This window comes from Apteryx mantelli, chromosome Z (assembly GCF_036417845.1).
Source record: "Apteryx mantelli isolate bAptMan1 chromosome Z, bAptMan1.hap1, whole genome shotgun sequence".
NCBI lineage: Eukaryota > Metazoa > Chordata > Aves > Apterygiformes > Apterygidae > Apteryx > Apteryx mantelli.
In genome coordinates, this window is record NC_090020.1 from 18,516,396 (window position 1) to 18,533,518 (window position 17,123).

General features: G+C 42.7%; 1 protein-coding gene and 1 long non-coding RNA gene across 7 annotated transcripts in view; both read left to right on the top strand.

Annotated features, from left to right (window-relative positions):
• Window positions 1-9,186, top strand: part of RIC1 (RIC1 homolog, RAB6A GEF complex partner 1) — a 51,203-nt gene extending 42,017 nt beyond the window's left edge. For 3 of the 6 annotated variants that reach the window (XM_067315224.1, XM_067315227.1, XM_067315226.1), the window contains exons 19-26: window positions 168-896; window positions 1,209-1,367; window positions 1,484-1,617; window positions 2,613-2,899; window positions 3,654-3,848; window positions 6,030-6,219; window positions 6,376-6,564; window positions 6,901-9,186. In XM_067315224.1, the coding sequence (XP_067171325.1) occupies window positions 168-896; window positions 1,209-1,367; window positions 1,484-1,617; window positions 2,613-2,899; window positions 3,654-3,848; window positions 6,030-6,219; window positions 6,376-6,564; window positions 6,901-7,186 (2,169 nt within the window). In that variant the 3' untranslated portion in view covers window positions 7,187-9,186. Of the gene's footprint in view, window positions 1-167; window positions 897-1,208; window positions 1,368-1,483; window positions 1,618-2,612; window positions 2,900-3,653; window positions 3,849-3,943; window positions 6,220-6,375; window positions 6,565-6,900 lie in introns of those variants that run through there. The other 3 variants (XM_067315228.1, XM_067315229.1, XM_067315230.1) reach the window with 3 other exon arrangements.
• A 5,642-nt stretch (window positions 9,187-14,828) lies between these two features.
• On the top strand, window positions 14,829-15,939 carry LOC136995309 (uncharacterized). Its single transcript, XR_010886876.1, has 2 exons — window positions 14,829-14,928; window positions 15,666-15,939. It is a non-coding gene; the product is annotated as an uncharacterized lncRNA (long non-coding RNA).
• Window positions 15,940-17,123: the final 1,184 nt, after the last annotated feature.

Below are 17,123 nucleotides of genomic sequence, written 5' to 3' on the forward strand. Positions count from 1 at the left end.
GATAGGGTGCAGTTAAACTTAAGAGAGAAACAGCTTTGTTTCTTTTTTTAGAATATAGTGTGTTTTGCAGAGAAAGGAGCTCTCAGCTGAAGGAAGAGTTCTTGTGAGCAGAAAAATAAAAGGAATAATGAGTTTTGATAAATGTTCTTTTTCTTTCTGTTTTATAGCTGCCTTTTTGTGCTCCAGTTGTTCTAGCCCAGTCTGTTGAAAATGTCTGGACTACTTGCAGGATCAACAAGCAGAAACGCCACTTACTGGAGGCTCTCTGGCTCAGCTGTGGTGGGGCAGGTATGAAAGTCTGGCTTCCCCTGTTTCCCAGAGATCATCGAAAACCACATTCCTTTCTGTCAAGACGGATCATGCTGCCTTTCCACATCAACATATACCCATTGGCTGTTTTGTTTGAAGATGCCTTGGTTCTTGGTGCTGTTAATGATACTGTGCTCTATGACTGTTTATACACTCAAACCAGTGCTAGAGAACACTTAGAGGTCCTCTTTCCTTTCTCCATTGTTGAGAGAACCTCTCAGATCTACCTCCATCACATTTTACGCCAGCTTTTGGTTAGGAACCTCGGTGAGCAAGCCTTGCTTTTGGCCCACTCCTGTGCCACGTTACCATACTTTCCTCACGTACTAGAACTGATGCTTCATGAAGTGCTGGAAGAAGAAGCTACCTCGCGGGAACCCATTCCCGACCCTCTGCTTCCCACTGTGGCGAAGTTCATTACAGAGTTCCCCCTCTTCCTGCAGACAGTTGTTCATTGTGCTAGGAAGACAGAATACGCCCTGTGGAATTACCTTTTTGCTGCTGTTGGAAACCCGAAGGACTTATTTGAGGAGTGCTTAATGGCCCAGGACTTGGACACAGCTGCCTCTTATCTTATTATCCTTCAGGTAATGCTACTCTGTATATTTCAAAAGGGAGGTGATATTTAGCAATGTTGTGTTATTTAAAAGTGATTGTCATACCATACATATGCATGTTAAACAAATTTTTAATTTAACAGTTTTCTGCTGAGATTATGCTCAGTTGCAGAGAGGGGAATATCAAGAAATTTGAATAGTTAATTTACTGTGATAAAAGCATCAAATCTGCTTCTAGTATCTGGTGGTATTATGTAACATGAAGTGGCTTGACTTCTTAAAAATACTTTTTGTTGCTGGACGGAGAAAGCAAATGACTTAAATATATTTTGTTACTTGCAGAATATGGAAGTTCCAGCAGTTAGCAGACAGCACGCTACTCTCCTATTTAACACTGCTTTAGAGCAGGGAAAGTGGGATCTTTGTCGTCATATGATCAGATTTCTTAAAGCCATTGGGTCTGGAGAAACAGAGACACCTCCAGCGACACCAACAACTCAGGTTTGTGATGAAAATAGTAAATACTGTGCGTCAAACCATGTCTGATTGATCTTCCCTATACCATTACGCAGCATGCTTATTCAGCTGACTGTACATTTGGGTTTTCTTGGTTTTAGGAACCTAGTTCAAGTAGTGGCTTCGAGTTCTTCAGACATCGCAGCATTAGTTTATCCCAGTCAGCAGAGAATCTCCATAACAAATTCAACCTGACAAAGACTCTGAGCATGCCCTCTGGCCCATCTGGGAAAAGGTAATTGGTAATGTCTGTCGTCTTCTTCCCCACTTCGTTAGGTACTGTACTAGCTCTCACCAATTTCTGTTACAGAAAAATATTGTATGATAGATTTGTCCTGGTCTCCCTCCACACTGTTTTGCATTGGTCTTTTCCAGTCTCTTGTAATGCCCGTGCCTCTCTTATATTCTTGGCAGAATATGTTCCCACATATGTAAATATGTATGTGTGCATATACATATGCATACATGTATATATTTGTGTATGTTGTATATACACATACATGCATTGCTGACCAAAAGCCTCTGAAGCCACTGGATGCATGCATAGTAATTTAAGGGCTTATAATACTGCAACATCATAACATGCATTGCACTATGATACCATGCATGTCTTGATCCAGCAATGTGCTGCCCGGTCATAAGGGAGATAAGGGAAATCAATACCTGTGGGTATGAATTACGTGGGTATACTGCTATATACTGAATTCATACTGAGCTGCATGAATTTCTACCTCAGATCAAGCACTGAGGTAGAAATTTATTATTTAGGTTTTTTCTCATATAAGACTTTCAAAACAGTCTAGTACAAATCAAAGTGCTTCTTATTTAGTAATTTTCCACAGAGAGTAATGTATTAGGGTTTTGAAAGAAAGGGTCTCAGACTAATGCTTGTCGTGTTCTCTAAACCAGGTTTCTAAGAAATTACTTTGCAATGGAACCTTTTCCTCCTTTTTCTTCCTTTCTGTCCTTACTTTTTTCCTATTGGTAATGTTTGAATACTCTATGGATACTGCTGCCATTGTAGCTTCTTTCCCTTGTTTCACTTGCCCATTGTGACAGTGGGATCTTTTAGAGAAAGTAAGCACCAAGGAATGGTGAAAACTGCTTTTGTTGGTGTAGAGAAAGCTTTCACTGTTACACTGGTCGCTTTGTGTCCTGTCACTGTGGCCAACAGTCCTTTCAATTCAGTTTTGTCAGTCTTAAAGTTACTGTTCTGTGGTTTGTCCACAGGTGGAGTAAAGACAGTGACTGTGCTGAGAACATGTACATTGATATGATGCTCTGGCGACATGCTCGGCGTCTGCTAGAAGAAATCAAGCTGAAGGACCTTGGCTGCTTTGCTGCGCAGTTAGGTTTTGAGCTGATCGGCTGGCTGTGTAAGGAGCGAGCCAGAGCTGCCCGCGTGGAGGATTTTGTGATTGCTTTGAAGAAGCTACACAAGGACTTCCTCTGGCCTTTTCCCGTCATACCGGCTTCCTCTGTTAATTCACCCTTCAAGAACGGAAAGTACAAGACAGGTGCTGTAACCTCTGAGTTGATTTGAACTAGATTTCTCTTGTGCAATCTTGCACCCATCAGTCTGAATCTCTCCTTCCTCAGTTCAGCCAAGCAAAGAACAGGCTGAGGCTTAGCATCTGCACAGCCTTCTCACACTGGGTGTGTTTTCTGAAGGAATTCTGTTCAGCATAGACCTCATCTCTTCTATAGTCCTGTTACACTGTTGTTTCTGTTCAGGTTTCATGCTTTCTCAGGTGCACTGAATTGGATACCACTCATGCAGGTATTTAGTTGACCTTGGATATTGGTCCTCGATATAAATTCTGCTATGGAAAATTACTAGTAACAATGTTCTTATATAGTTGTCCTCATCTTTAGGTGAGGATTTGATTAACTCTTTTAAAATGCAGTGTTTTTAATCTTTGAAGTTTGCTAACTGTCTGGTAAAAGGTTAGAATTTTCAGAACTTGCTATAAACTCCGTTATATCTTTCAGTACAGTAGTTTACCTTCCTAAAGCAAAGTTGACGCTAGCAGCCAAGTCTTCCTTCTGGTGGTTGTAGTAGCTTATTAGCTGATGTTTCTTTTATGCCAGTATTTGCATAAAAAGCTGATCAGAGTTCTTGAAATAGCTGAACTTGCTTTTGGTCATTTCTCAACAAACTAATTGAATGTTAAATACAGCTTTTAGCTTCCAGAAATGCCTTTCCTTTTTGATAGTTACATGACCTGTCCTTCAGTGGGGTTTTGTTTGTTTCTTGTTTTTTCGTTTTAGCTATGGGGGAACAGCTGTTAAAATCTCAGTCTGCAGACACCTTTTTAAACATGGAAGTAGAAACAGGGGTTTCAGACACACCTCGGAGTCGCAGCTGGCTTGGCACTATCAACTCCTCTCAAAGGGAGATTGACACAGTTTCATCCCATGGACCCCACATGCAAGATGCGTTCCTTTCCCCTTTGTTGACTAAAGGTTAGTCACTCTTCCTTCTGTATGGCTATTAAAAAAATGCATATGGAAGTAAACATTTGTTTATCGCATGTCCCTGCTGTGTTACTGCTTCTCAGCTGCTGATACCATAATGCCAGAGGGGCAGAAAGACATCAGGCAAGTGTGCTGAAACTTCCACAACAGAAACATACGCCCATGTCATACATCTATGAGTACTTTAAGTAAAAGATGAAGTTTGTATTTGCTGAAGTTCCTTTCTGTGGAATTAACTTGAAATTTAATTCATTTACACTCAGGCTTGGGAGTGTTCTAAGTTTTTTATCTTTGTTCTTGCAAGATACAGTGCATCTCATTTTTTGTTCTATAATCTGCCATTGCAAATAGCATGATGGACATCTCTTTGGCCTTTGCTAGTCTCCAAGTGTACTTTCTCTAAGCTGCATGGGTAGTTTTTCTTCTCTAGTTAGCAGTAAACTTTGTGGAATACTTTATTACTGTTCAGTAATAGGGAAAGAAAAGGTTATTAGGTTAATATTTTTTTAGACTTCTGAATGGACTGTTTATAAGCAGATAAGAACTAGGCACAAAGTACACAGATAATTAGATAAAAACCTGTAACTAAAACTTCTCTTTAATAGGAAGTGTTTTGATGCATGAACTTTGTGCTCTTGGATTTCTTTAGAAAGGAATATTACCTACATTTTTAAATACTTTGAGGAAGTTGAGGAAATTTTAGATCTATATGGATTTTTTTTCTCCCATGGATTTGCTTAATCATTCTTGTCAAAACACAAATATATTTCAGCTCACAGAAAACAGAAGAATCATATTCTTTATGCATCTTTCCTGACCATAGTCATAGACAAGATGTTTTAGTCCGACCATTCGTGGTTTTTTGGTTTTTGGTTGGTTGGGTTTTTTTACTGCATCTTGTCCTGAAGTCTAGAACAACAGTTTCAATGGGATCTACATCAAGTGATTTCTGTTTCAGTAGGGGAAAGAAATAAGTGCCTTCTGTGTGAAGTGTGATCTCCTCAAGGTGGTAGGGCCTTCTGAGAATCACGGCACTTGCAGGTGGAACTTGCCAGCTTAAAAGGTTTTAAAAATTGAAGGAAGAGTCAGGTTCTGCCTCTTTGCATGGGCAGTGCCTCACTGTATTTTCATGCCTGTTTCTTGTGTTTATCTCTGGAGACTGCAAGAATGCAGTTAGGTTTAAATATCCTTGGTATATAATCCTCACAAAAACAGTGTAGATGGGATTTCTCTTTTCATTGCACTCTCCTGTTCTACAGTCTGCCACTACTGCTGCTTCTACAAACAGGTATCAGATTTTTTTCTATGCAGAATTAAGACTTTTGAGTTCAATGGACTTTGCATTTTGAAGCAGTTTATATAAAAATTAAAACTAAATAAATTAATAGTCTGTAAAACATTGCCAGCTGAATTCACAATAATTTCACAAACAACAAATCCTGCAGTGATATTTATAGGCAAGAACTTAATAAAATAACTTGCTGACTTCCTAAGCATTTTCCACAGAAAAGATGCACCTGTTTTAACATGGAAACTGTTTTGAAGGGTAGGTGCCTTCATGATTCATGTCTGTAACAGTTGTAGCTTTGCTCTTAATGTTTCTGAGAATAATCTGCATCTGCATCTACTCTTTATGTTTTTATTAGAAACACTCTTGTCTCCCCTTCTACTTTATTAATTAGCATAGGTAAATGTTTTCATTACTGATCATTTAGAATCTTCAAGATTTTGTATGAAGAAAATAATTTACCATTATACCCAAATTTTTAACAAAGTGGCTGAAGGCTAAGCAGTATCTTTAGATAGATTGCAGCCCTTTCTACAGACTTAATTTTAGGTTTATCATACATAAGAGGCTCTCACTATGATCTCTTAAAATGGTTACCAGCACAGCTTTAGGACCTCTTATCCATTTTATTCTTCAGAATTGTTTTTATTTGATACAAAAACTACTGCACTCCTGGAAATGACTCAGCATTAAAGGTATCAGTATACTGTGTCAATAGGAATGGTTAACTGGGATGGACAGTATGCCTCAAGTAACTTTGTAGCAATTACTGTGATATACAGCAAAAAACATTACTGGGTAATTTGTTAATTTCTATAGGAAGTATTTCAAGAATAGCATTACTAAACTAAGTAGTTTCCTTTTTCCCTTATACTTCTGAGTGTTTTTGATAGGTGATGAATGCAGCATCGGTTCAGCAACAGACCTGACTGAAACAAGTTCTATGGTGGATGGTGACTGGACCATGGTGGATGAAAACTTCTCCAGTATAAGTTTAACTCAGTCAGAGCTTGAACATATCTCTCTAGAACTGGCTAGTAAAGGGCCACACAAGTCACAGGTCCAGCTCCGGTAAGTTATGTGATCTTTGTATTTGAAACTTAAAATGACATATCTGTTCTTGGAATGCAGCTTTAGGAAGAAGCAACACTGTTTACAGAATCACACACTGGGCTTTTATCTTTGGCATGAAAATAAAAAAAAGTAAGTAGACTGTTTTTCATTCAGGTATTTGCTGCATATCTTCATGGAAGCAGGATGTCTGGACTGGTGTATTATCATAGGCCTTATCCTCAGAGAATCTTCAGTAATCAACCAGGTTTTCAGTATAATGCAGTCCTCTGATATTGACGGAGAAATCTGTCGGAATATAAAGACTGGCCTACATGCTGTTGACAAATGGGCTTCTACAGATTGGTAAGTTGTTTTCCACTTTCATTTCCATTCCAGTTGGAGCTACTTAGTCACTTAAGAAATAAACTTTGAGTTCTCTCAGCCCTATTTCAAACAACTTAAGCATTTTTGCAAGAAGTTTCATGATTGTCAGTACAGTCATGGTCTAACTAGAAAAAAAAATTTTTGATTATAGTTGTATTTTTTTCCATATTTAAAAGTAAAGACTCAGTTTTTGTACAGGAAGGATGATAGAAACTATTCCTTTGTTAGACATTTCCCAGGAAATACTGCATTTCAGGCATTTGACAGAAGTACTATTTTTAATTCACTAAGTGTTCTATACCCATTATTTCGTAGCCCTGGGTACAAGCCATTTCTAAATATCATCAAACCACAGATCCAGAAACTAAGTGAAATAACAGAAGAGCAAGTGCAGCCTGAAGCTTTCCAGCCAGTGAATCCTTCTAAGGTTATAGAACAAGCAAATCCCAGAGCTGAAGAAAGCAGGACTTCATCTAGCCATTGCACTAATCCTCAGAGCGATGCTGGGAACAGCAGTGTAAGCAGACATGAGGAGGACAAGTCTCGGACAGAGGATGAGGATTCATTCCAAGAAGGCAGTTATGACTGCATTGTGTCTTAAATGGAAGATGATGACTTCTCAAACATCAGGTGTGGAAGGAAGCAAACCAGCTTTTAGACATGCTTCCATGAACTTTTGAACTTTTTTTAATATATATTTCAATATCTTTGAAATCTGCTGTGGGGATAATACAACTAAGAAGCAGTTTCATTTAATAATTTCAAAAGAAGGCAAGATTTCTTTTTGCAAGCTTCAGATTGCAGCTTTCAGTTGTTAAGTGTTGAGAGACAGTGAATGCATATGTAGACAGCTTCAGCTAATATTCATCAGTTCCTCTGCATCAAAAACACATGTTCTGGAGAACCTTCTTCCTTAGTACCTCCTGCTTGAGTATAAAAGGTAAAGAGGAGATTAAATTTAATGTTGTTATCCTTCCCAGCTTGCCCATTTTCCCTATGAATTGCAAGTACATAGAAACTAGACAGAAAGCTGTTAGACTGCCTAAAAGAAAAGTAAGTCTGATCAATGCAGTTCAGATTGTGGTTGATATCAGTAAGATTTTGTATTAAAGGACTGTAAAATATATTGTATGTTTTTGTGAATACTCTTGTATAAATATTCATGGTTGTACCGTATTTGAAGGTACCTATATGTATTGTGCATGTTTCTGGATTACTAGTAAAGTCAAAGCAAAGTTGCACTTCCTTCTGGATGAGGCATACTTTCCTGACCTACCAGTGACTTTAGGTGGCTTATCTTTTTCTACTGCCACTTACTACAGATCCTGTAGTTGGACTTAGGGGATTGCTAAAAGTTATTTATTTCATTTGTAAATTCTTTTCTGAAAAATTGACTTTTTTAGTGTAAATACTCACTTATCATGTACTCTTGCTACTAAAGTTCAGTTAAACAGCTCATACTTAAACATTTTTCAAACATTTTATAATCTGTATACTTGTAACTAAGACTTTATTTTAACTTTCAAACTTTAAGGAAAGCTGGCTGCAAAATTCTATTGCTTTGAGGTACTTATTTTTTCTAGCTGCTGTCCCTATGTAATAACTACCTGTAACAGTATTAATTTAGGTATTAGCTTGTTTGTACCTTGCAATCTGAACAAAAATGCAACATTGCTTATTTTATACAAAATAAACTAGTTTATTTTTTATAACATCACTTGATTACTAACATGGACCAAACTAGTCATCGGAGGGTAGTTCCAGCATCTGTCACTTTTCTAGTGTATTGCTAAATACAAATCCATTTAAATTTTGAAAATTAAGAGCTTTCATAATTAAGTTGAAAGAAATGGTGGTTTTGTTTACTTGTCTATTTCCTTTGCAGACAGGATTAAGTGCTTTAAAATGTACAAATATTTAAGTATTGCTTTAGAATGGCTTTACTAAGCCAATTAAACCAGTACAAGTGCAATAATTGTGTTACCTGGCAAGCTGGAGATTAGTGGATGCAACTTGAATTTCCACTTGAATAGCTGAAACTCTTAGATGTAAGTTATAGCAAAGAAATACAGTTCAAGTCCTGGCATTAAGTTTAGTCTGCATTGTAGCTACTGGTTACAGATGTCTATCATACTGCTAAAAGAAACTTTCTTCCAAATTAAGATTTACAAGCCTCTTGTGAACTGACTTTAAAATCCATTATTGTTCTTGGGGATACTTAGAAAGCTATTTTTTAAGAAAAACCTGCATAATCTATAAGTTTTCATGTTAAATCAAATAAAAACTGTGCTTCAAGTTAGTATTCTTCTGTGATTCTGTGGTAATGTGTTATACTAATAAGCAAAGCCCTTTTTTATGCTTTCAGTTTTTGGATATGTACAAGTAAATGTATGCATTATCTCATATACTGACATTATCTTGCTACTGTGCTACTGTTGTTGGCAGAGTTCTTTTAAATCTTTAGTTGTGAAATTTTAGAAGTTTGTATTTCTATAGTAGTAGTTATCTCTATGCAAAACTTATGTGCTAATTTTGTATTCAATTCCACTGCTGTTACACATGTAATTAAAAAATGAATTTATTCAACTTTACTCAAAGTTACTCCTGTGGAAAAAAACTATTTCTGACCTCAGCCCATTAATAGGAAGCTACCAGAATTTAAGGTTGTCCCAGAAAAACTAAACTTCTACAGTAAATACCAGATAAAAGTTGTTTTAGGGTGCAGCATCTTAGCCATATAGCCCAACTGTCGTACAGAATCAAGACATCAAGCTTTTAAGTAAAAATAACTTCAAAGATGCACTACAGGATAACAGGGTTATTTTAAGTCCATCTGTTGTTTTGAAAAGAGGCCCAAGCATCTACTGCTTATTTGCTTGATCTGCTTTATTGTAAAGCAAGGGGGGGAAAAAGTCATTGTCTACAGATAAAATGAGATAGTAAAGGAAGACAGGTCACTTGGTGAGAGTGGTAAGCTGGCTACAGTCAAATGAAAGGAGAACTCCAAGAAAAGAGACAACTGACTACTTACTGCCTTGGAGTAACTTCCTGTCTTACAGCCAAAGGATATTGAAGGATTCGAGTGAGTAAGCGGACAACTATCAGCTTACAGTGAATGCCAAGAGTAATACCAAAGCTTAAACACAGAAAAGGGAGGAAATGACCATGTATTTACCTTCTGATTTTTTGCAGTTATACTTGTTATATACCATTGAGGTTGAAAACTGCAGAAATCTCATGATGGGTGATTCAAAGAGAGCACATCAACTTCTCCCCCCCCACTCCTACATGGCAGGACTTGATCATCAAAAAAAGGTTGTGTTGGCAACTTGAACATAATGCAAGTATCTATATGGAAACCAATCTGAGCAGAGACAGGAACAGCAAAGAAGTATCTTTATTTATGAACATACCAAATGTTATGGGGGTGAGGAGAGGGGAAGCCAGTTCAGTCCTAGCACTGGTGTTGCAATTGATCTGCTTGCCCGGACAAAGAGAGGGGCAAACTGGAAACAAAGAACCCTACTCTGCCCTTGAGGTATTTAATTAATTCACCTGTCCAGCCTGCAACTACAACATGAAGAAAAAAGTGCCAGGTCAAGCCCTGCAGTAAAGAAGCAGTGTTACTCTCTAGGACATGTGTAATTTTCTTTTTCCAAGCACCTTTCACACATCTCTGTGTAGATGAAATGGTTTGCAGGCCTCTGAAAGAAAGGTAAGATTCATTCACTGTAGCGAATGATGGCACGGACTTGAGAAGTGGTGCATCTTGAGACATTTATTGTGTGTTTCTAAGCATATTTATACTAAGAAGTTAGCTGCTTCAGTGGTTTCACAGATACACTTTGCTAAGCCAGTCATCATGCAGATTATGCCACAGGGAGCCAGTCATTACACCCATCACGCATGCAGTGGTCATGCCTTGTACCTTGCTACTTGTTTAGAAAAGCTGTCTTGCTTTCAATGTTGGTTCCAACTGGCTTCTGCTAGTTTACCTGTACTTTCTCAGGATGTATCATTCCCAGCTGCACTGGTGTCCTTGGGCATGTCTGTCTGAGGCTCCTGTTGAAACTCCTTGTCCAAGCTAGTAACAGTTCCTTCCAACTTAACCCTGTCATGACCCTCCACATCTCCCTCTTCTTTTACTAATTGAAGGGCTAAGGCTGTATGGATCTGCAGGGTCATGACTTGTCTCATACTTTGGTCAATCATCCTTCGCACGCAGCTCAACAAGCACAGTACACAGATTAGTATTGCAACAAACATAAAACTTATAACAAGTCCTAGAATCAGTATGCGTTTTAACCAAGGCCCTATAGCAAGCATATTCAACCAATCAAACAGTCCCCACAAGTTTTCACCATCGTCTTGCAATTGTTTTGTTAACTCCTTCAGTTTTGTAATGCTTGTATGTATTGACTCAGAATGATCACTCAGGTTCATACAACACATTCCTTCAAAGTCCTGACAGCCATGGTCTTGGGCCAATAGCAGAAAGTCAATTGCAGCCCGATTTTGTGAGGTGGCATATCTAATTGAATCTACATCTGTTAATAACGTGCTTAAAGCAGTACTAGTAGCATTTGCTGCTTTTGCAAGCCAACATCCTAATCTATTAAGTTGTGATAAAGCATGAGCAGTCCCTATTCCTGCAAAAATACTACTCAAAATACATTCTGCTGGATTCAAAAATTCAACGTTACTATCGCAACTTGATGTAAAGCCGTGGGTGGACCGCTTTGTTAGAGTGTGGACGGTTCCATTAACTAAGAATTTTTTGGGATGAAACATCGTCAAAAGCCTAAAGGTACATGGGCCTCCCACAGCTTTACCTGGTATGCCTTTCCAGGCTCTTTGGCCGCATATTAGCAACGCATATTAGCGGCTAGCCCTCCGGGTTCCGGTCTGGGCGTTAATTGACTCTGAGTGGTATAATTTCACCACACAGATTCATTGGCATAGATGCCTGTGGAGGATACGTCAATGCCAGTCTCATGGATACATATTCCTGAAGTGTAGTTTAGATAAAAGCAAACTGCAGCCTGTGTGGTTCCTAATAGGTCAAGTTCCTGTGGTTGCACTGGCAGTGTGGGAAAATTACCTGCATCATGCATGTTGTTATACCATGTGGAACCTCTTCCATCCGTGCTTCTCCACCCTGCTTCACACCACCACATGGGCTGAAGCTTACCCGGCGCGCTGCAGGGTGATAGCACAGTATCATTGTACAGAGACCCCATGCGCTGTATATCAAGAGGAAGTCCAACCAGGCAAGTGCGGAAGGGGTCTGATGGCCTCGCCATTGATGATAAACTCAAAGTGTCCGTATCAGTTACATTCGCAAGAGTCACCCAGACATTGCCACGCTCCCAGGTGTCTGATCCAACGGGCATGCCTGCTGCTCTGAGGTTGAGGCAACATAAGGTCGTACACATCGTGATGGCACCCATCGTAACCGAGTTCCTGTAGAAACACAAGCATTTCCCCTCCCCCAAGTTATATCAGTTCCATTGGTCCCACCCATTGACCAGAAACTGAATCTTTGACCAGAACTGGGGGCTTTTGTGTTAACCTTATATCTGTGGCGTGCTGACATTCAGAACTATTATAACCTGTTTCATCACAATTCAAAAAATTAAGGACATATAACGCTTTGTGCAGCCGTTCTTGTGCGGTGAGCAGTGTCTCTCCCTTTTTTTGTTTTTGTAACATGTCTTTCAGGCTGCGATGCGATCGCTCAACAGTGGCTTGGCCGGTTGGGGAGTGGGGTGTGCCTGTTACATGAGAGATGCCCCAGGCATTGAGGAATTGACGCGCCCGGCCTGAGCAATAGGCTGGGCCGTTGTCCGTTTTGATGGTCGTTGGCATCCCCAAGACCGCAAAGCAGGCAAGCCAATGGCGAGTCACATCCCTAGCCTTTTCTCCAGTGTGGGTGGTGGCCCACAGAAATCGAGAATGGGTGTCGACTGTGCCAGGTACATATTTGAGACGTCCAAATTCCAAAATATGCATAACATCTGTTTGCCAGAGTTCATTGGCCCCTAAGCCTCCTTCGAAGGCATTGGGGCGAACTGCTGACAGTCCGGATAAGACAGAATAATGTCCCTGGCCTGCTGGATGGGTAGTTGAAACTGCCTCTTCAGCAAGCAGGCGTTTTGATGAAAGAAGGAGTGAGACAGCCTGGCTTGTTCCAGAAGGTTGGGTACCACCGCTGGCATGGCTGCAGCATTAGCGCATCGATTTCCCTCAGCAATGGGTCCAGCCAGGTCCATGTGTGAGCATACATGCAAAACATAAAAGTCATGCTTTCTGCAATTAATAAGAGTCCAAAGAGCACAAAAAGTTCTGCAAAGAGCAAGGGATTAGAGACCTCACGGAGATAGGAGGCCTCTAACCTTTGCACAAGGCCCGTGGCATAACAGGAATCAGTAACAACATTTACAGGTTCACTGGCACAAAGTTCAAAAGCCATACGGACGGCCACCATCTCCACTACCTGTACCGACCCTTGTTCCTATGTACGTACGGTTGTTTTCCACTGTTGTGTGGTAGGGTCCTGCCACATGATAGCAGCCCTTTTTTAGATCTGCCTGAGGCATCAGTGAAGACAGTTAAACCAGGAACCAGGACAGGGCGACAACGGCGTCAAGTAACTAGGGGTAGGCTGCAGGCCTCTGCTCATAACTTTTATGTTGGGGATAATGAGTGGAAAGATCAGCAAGGGCGACTTTTGAAAACCCCAGTCCTCTGACATCAACCAGTTCAAGTTTTCTATTGTGGCTGGGATATAAATAACTTACTGGCATTCATGGTTTGCAATCTCTCCCATCCCTTAATTATAAGCTTAGAATACATTTCTGTAAGAGTCCATAAAGTTTTTGGAGGGGTATGATGTGACAGAAAGATGCATTCCAAAATGTGCAAGGGATCTTTGTCTCTTAGGTCCCATTGAAATAATACTGCAAAAGGCTGGAAGCGGTTAGCAATCAGAGCTAAATAAAAAGGCAAGGAGAAGTCACGTCGCCAACCCTGGCGGTCCTCCAGAGCGCGGGCACATGACTGGAGTGCCTCTCTCGCTTCAGGTGTCAAAGAAGTTCGGGTGGCGGTTAGGGAGGTGTCCCCTTTGCGCACGTCAGAAAAGGGGGTGTAGCAGTTCCGTGGAAAGTCCTAGCACTGGTTGGAGCCAATTAATAGCTCCGAATAGTTTTCGCAGGTCATTAAGCGTAACAGTATCACTTAATTGCGGTTGGACCGGCTGCAATTACAACAAGAAGTGGAGGAAGAGAATTAGGGCCGTTATCTCTGAGGGTCAGGGCTGCGGGTGTTCCGGATTTATCCGAGTGCGCTGCCTTTCTGAGCCCCAAGCCTTCATCTCTCAGGTGCCGGTTTTCATCCGACAGCTTCCTAACTTCTGCTTGAAGTCTTTTGCACTCCTCCACTAGCTTCCTCGTTTCAGTGTCATTAAGTGAAACACTCTGTGGTTTTGGCATCGGTCCGTCCCGTTCGGATGTATTCAGTACCGGGGCGGATCGAGCACCAGGATGTGCCCCTGCTTAGCCAGAGCCCCGCGGCGGCCGCCGTCTCGCTCGCTCGCTCGCTACCGCGGGGGGGGGAGGAGGAGGAGGAGGGGGAGGGGGAGGGGGAGGGGGAGGGGGGGGGAGGCCAGGCTGCGGCTCGGTGCTGGCGCTGAGGGGCGGCCGCCCCCCCCCCCCCCCCGCGCGGTGCTGCCCCACAAGGGAAACATCCTTTTTTTCCCTTTCTGTTCCCCCTTGACTCTCCTGCACGTACAACTGCGCCGCCAGCGCAGCAGCCAGGGATTCAGTGCGACGGCGCACAGAACCCACGTTGTGACAAGCCCGCGCCACCTCGGCAGCGGTACAAGGCGGTGGGTCCCCGGCCGCCTGCGAGGCTGCCTCGCAGTCCGCACTCCAAAGCGAGCTGCTCCAGCGGCGACGCCCGGGCTCCTCGCTCCCGCTCGGCCGCCGCACGTGACCGGCCAGCGGGCGCGGAGCGCCGCTCCGCGGGTCGCCGCAGCGCTGCCGCAAAGCGCAACCGCGCGTGGGCGCTGCCGCCGGCGGCCCGCGCAAGGCTCCTGAGGCGACTCAGCGATGGCGTCGTCCGCCTCGCTGTGCCAGCCCGCTCGGGCTGCCGCGCCGCGTGCTGCCTTCTCCCGCCGCGCGGTGGCGACCTGCTGCCCGCCGGTTGTGCACGAATGGTAGCGTGCACTTCCCGCGGAAGCCTGAAAGCCGTACAGCGTGCTGAGCGGGAGTCGAGACCGTTCTGAACAACGCTCTCCAGCCGTAGGGAGTCAGCGCATACGAGGTAGAAAGCGCCTCCAAAAAGGTAACGGTGTGACTGGACGGGACTCCGCTCTCCCTTGCCCATTTCCGCAATTCTTTTTAACTATCTATCTCATAACTGAAAGTCTGATAAGCCGGACGTGCCCCTGGGTTACAGACGACTGGAGATGCAGTGACAGTCTGTAAGTCCCCCGCTCGCAAGGCTTCCCGGCGGCACAGCCCCCATCCGTCTTCCCCTTGTCCCGCCCGCAACCCCCGTCCGTTTTGGGGGGGGGGGGATAAGTCGGGCTCCTGCTCTGAAGCTGTAATCGCCGGATCGGAGGGGTTAATTTCGTCACTGCCATCGGCTTCTCCAGGAAGAGCTTTGAAACGCGAGTCGCCGTGTCACGAGCACCTTTCTCGCCTTCCTCATCCCCAATTCAGGGGTCAATCGGGCAGGATCCAGGTCGCGGGGGGTGTCGCGACTGCCGGGGGTGGCTCCTCGGGGGAAGGTGCCGAGGGTAAAGACGTATCAGAGGCGGGGGGGCAGGAGGCAAACCTTTCTGCGTGGCTTTAAGAGTACTCATACTCGGCCCCCATGTAGCCAGATGTTTACCTACAGCGACATTCCCAGTCCCTGCTTCTTCATGTAATCTTTGACCTATTTCCACCCCATTCATCAAGTTGAAATGTTCCATTTACAGGGAAGTCAGGTACATTTCTCGTAATCCAGTCCAAAAGTGTTAATAATTTGCTGTCCAGAAGCTGTCTCAATACATCGAGACTTTGTTTCTGTTCTAGGGATAACCTTCCCCCCATGATTCCCTACTGCTCACCTTCGTCGAGGTGATGGACGTGTCACGCTCGTAAGGCCCTGGGTCCCGATTCCATTTCTGGTCCAGTCCCTGTATGGGTCTCCTGGTTCAGTCGGGTTTCGCTACTGGATCAGCGTCGCCTTCTTACGCCGCACTGAGTCCGGATCGAGGTCTTCTGCTTATGTCGAATCGGGTCCCTGTTCAGGCACCATTTGTAGCGAATGATGGCACGGACTTGAGAAGTAGTGCATCTTGAGACATTTATCGTGTGTTTCTGAGCATATTTATGTTTCACAGATACACTTTGCTAAGCCAGTCATCATGCAGATTATGCCACAGGGAGCCAGTCATTACACCCATCACACATGCAGTGGTCATGCCTTGTACCTTGCTACTTGTTTAGAAAAGCTGTCTTGCTTTCAATGTTGGTTCCCACTGGCTTCTGCTAGTTTACCTGTACTTTCTCAGGATGTATCATTCCCAGCTGCACCGGTGTCCTTGGGCATGTCTGTCTGAGGCTCCTGTTGAAACTCCTTGTCCAAGCTAGTAACAGTTCCTTCCAACTTAACCTTGTCATGACCCTCCACAATTCACAAAATCCTGCTGAGTCCTGCTCCTCTACACATCACATGCCCCTTAAAGTCAGTACACTCAACAAGTTCCCTACCAAAAAAACCTGACAAGAATTTTTATTAACATTCAGATCTGATTCTTACAGCTTTCTAAATCTGTAAACACAGTTTCTTTGAAACAGCAGCGGCCACTGATGCTTGATGCCCTGCTTGAACGCAATAGCTACTAATGAGTAATTTCCTCTCAAAGTTGGCCTATGCTTCCTGCTCAGGCTTCAGCTTTCTCCTGGGCCTGTTCTCAAGCTGCTGAGCATTCTGGTTTTGGGTTGACAGTGTATCCTTCATGCTACTAGTTTCATGATCTGGTGCACGCTCTGAGCCCTGCTATTATCAAGGAGGCATAACAGTGCTACCCTATGCTGCATCTTAGTTTGACAGAATTGTAAAGCACTGTAGCATAAGAGAACCTCCTCTACAGCGAATATGAAAGCCTGACCCTAGAGGACTAATTTCTCCTGAGACTGGAGCAAGTTTTCATGAAGACCGAGAATCAACATTCTCCATTTGAAATACAAGTCACATTTAAGCAACTTTACCATCTCTATTCACATACACTTTTACCAGAGAACTTAGGGTTCCTGCATAGCTTTTTAACCATCCCTCACTAGCAGTGCATATCAGCTTCTAAGATGGGTCATCCAGATACTGATAATCATCTAGAAGAAGCTTGCAAATATTATCAAGCATCCAATTAGACTCAGCCTCCAAGAAAAAAAGATACTGAACAGCATTACCACAGTCAGACTCTTCATCAGCTCATCAGTACCATATGCTATAATCAGCATTGCTTGTTCCATCTTGTCCATTTGATC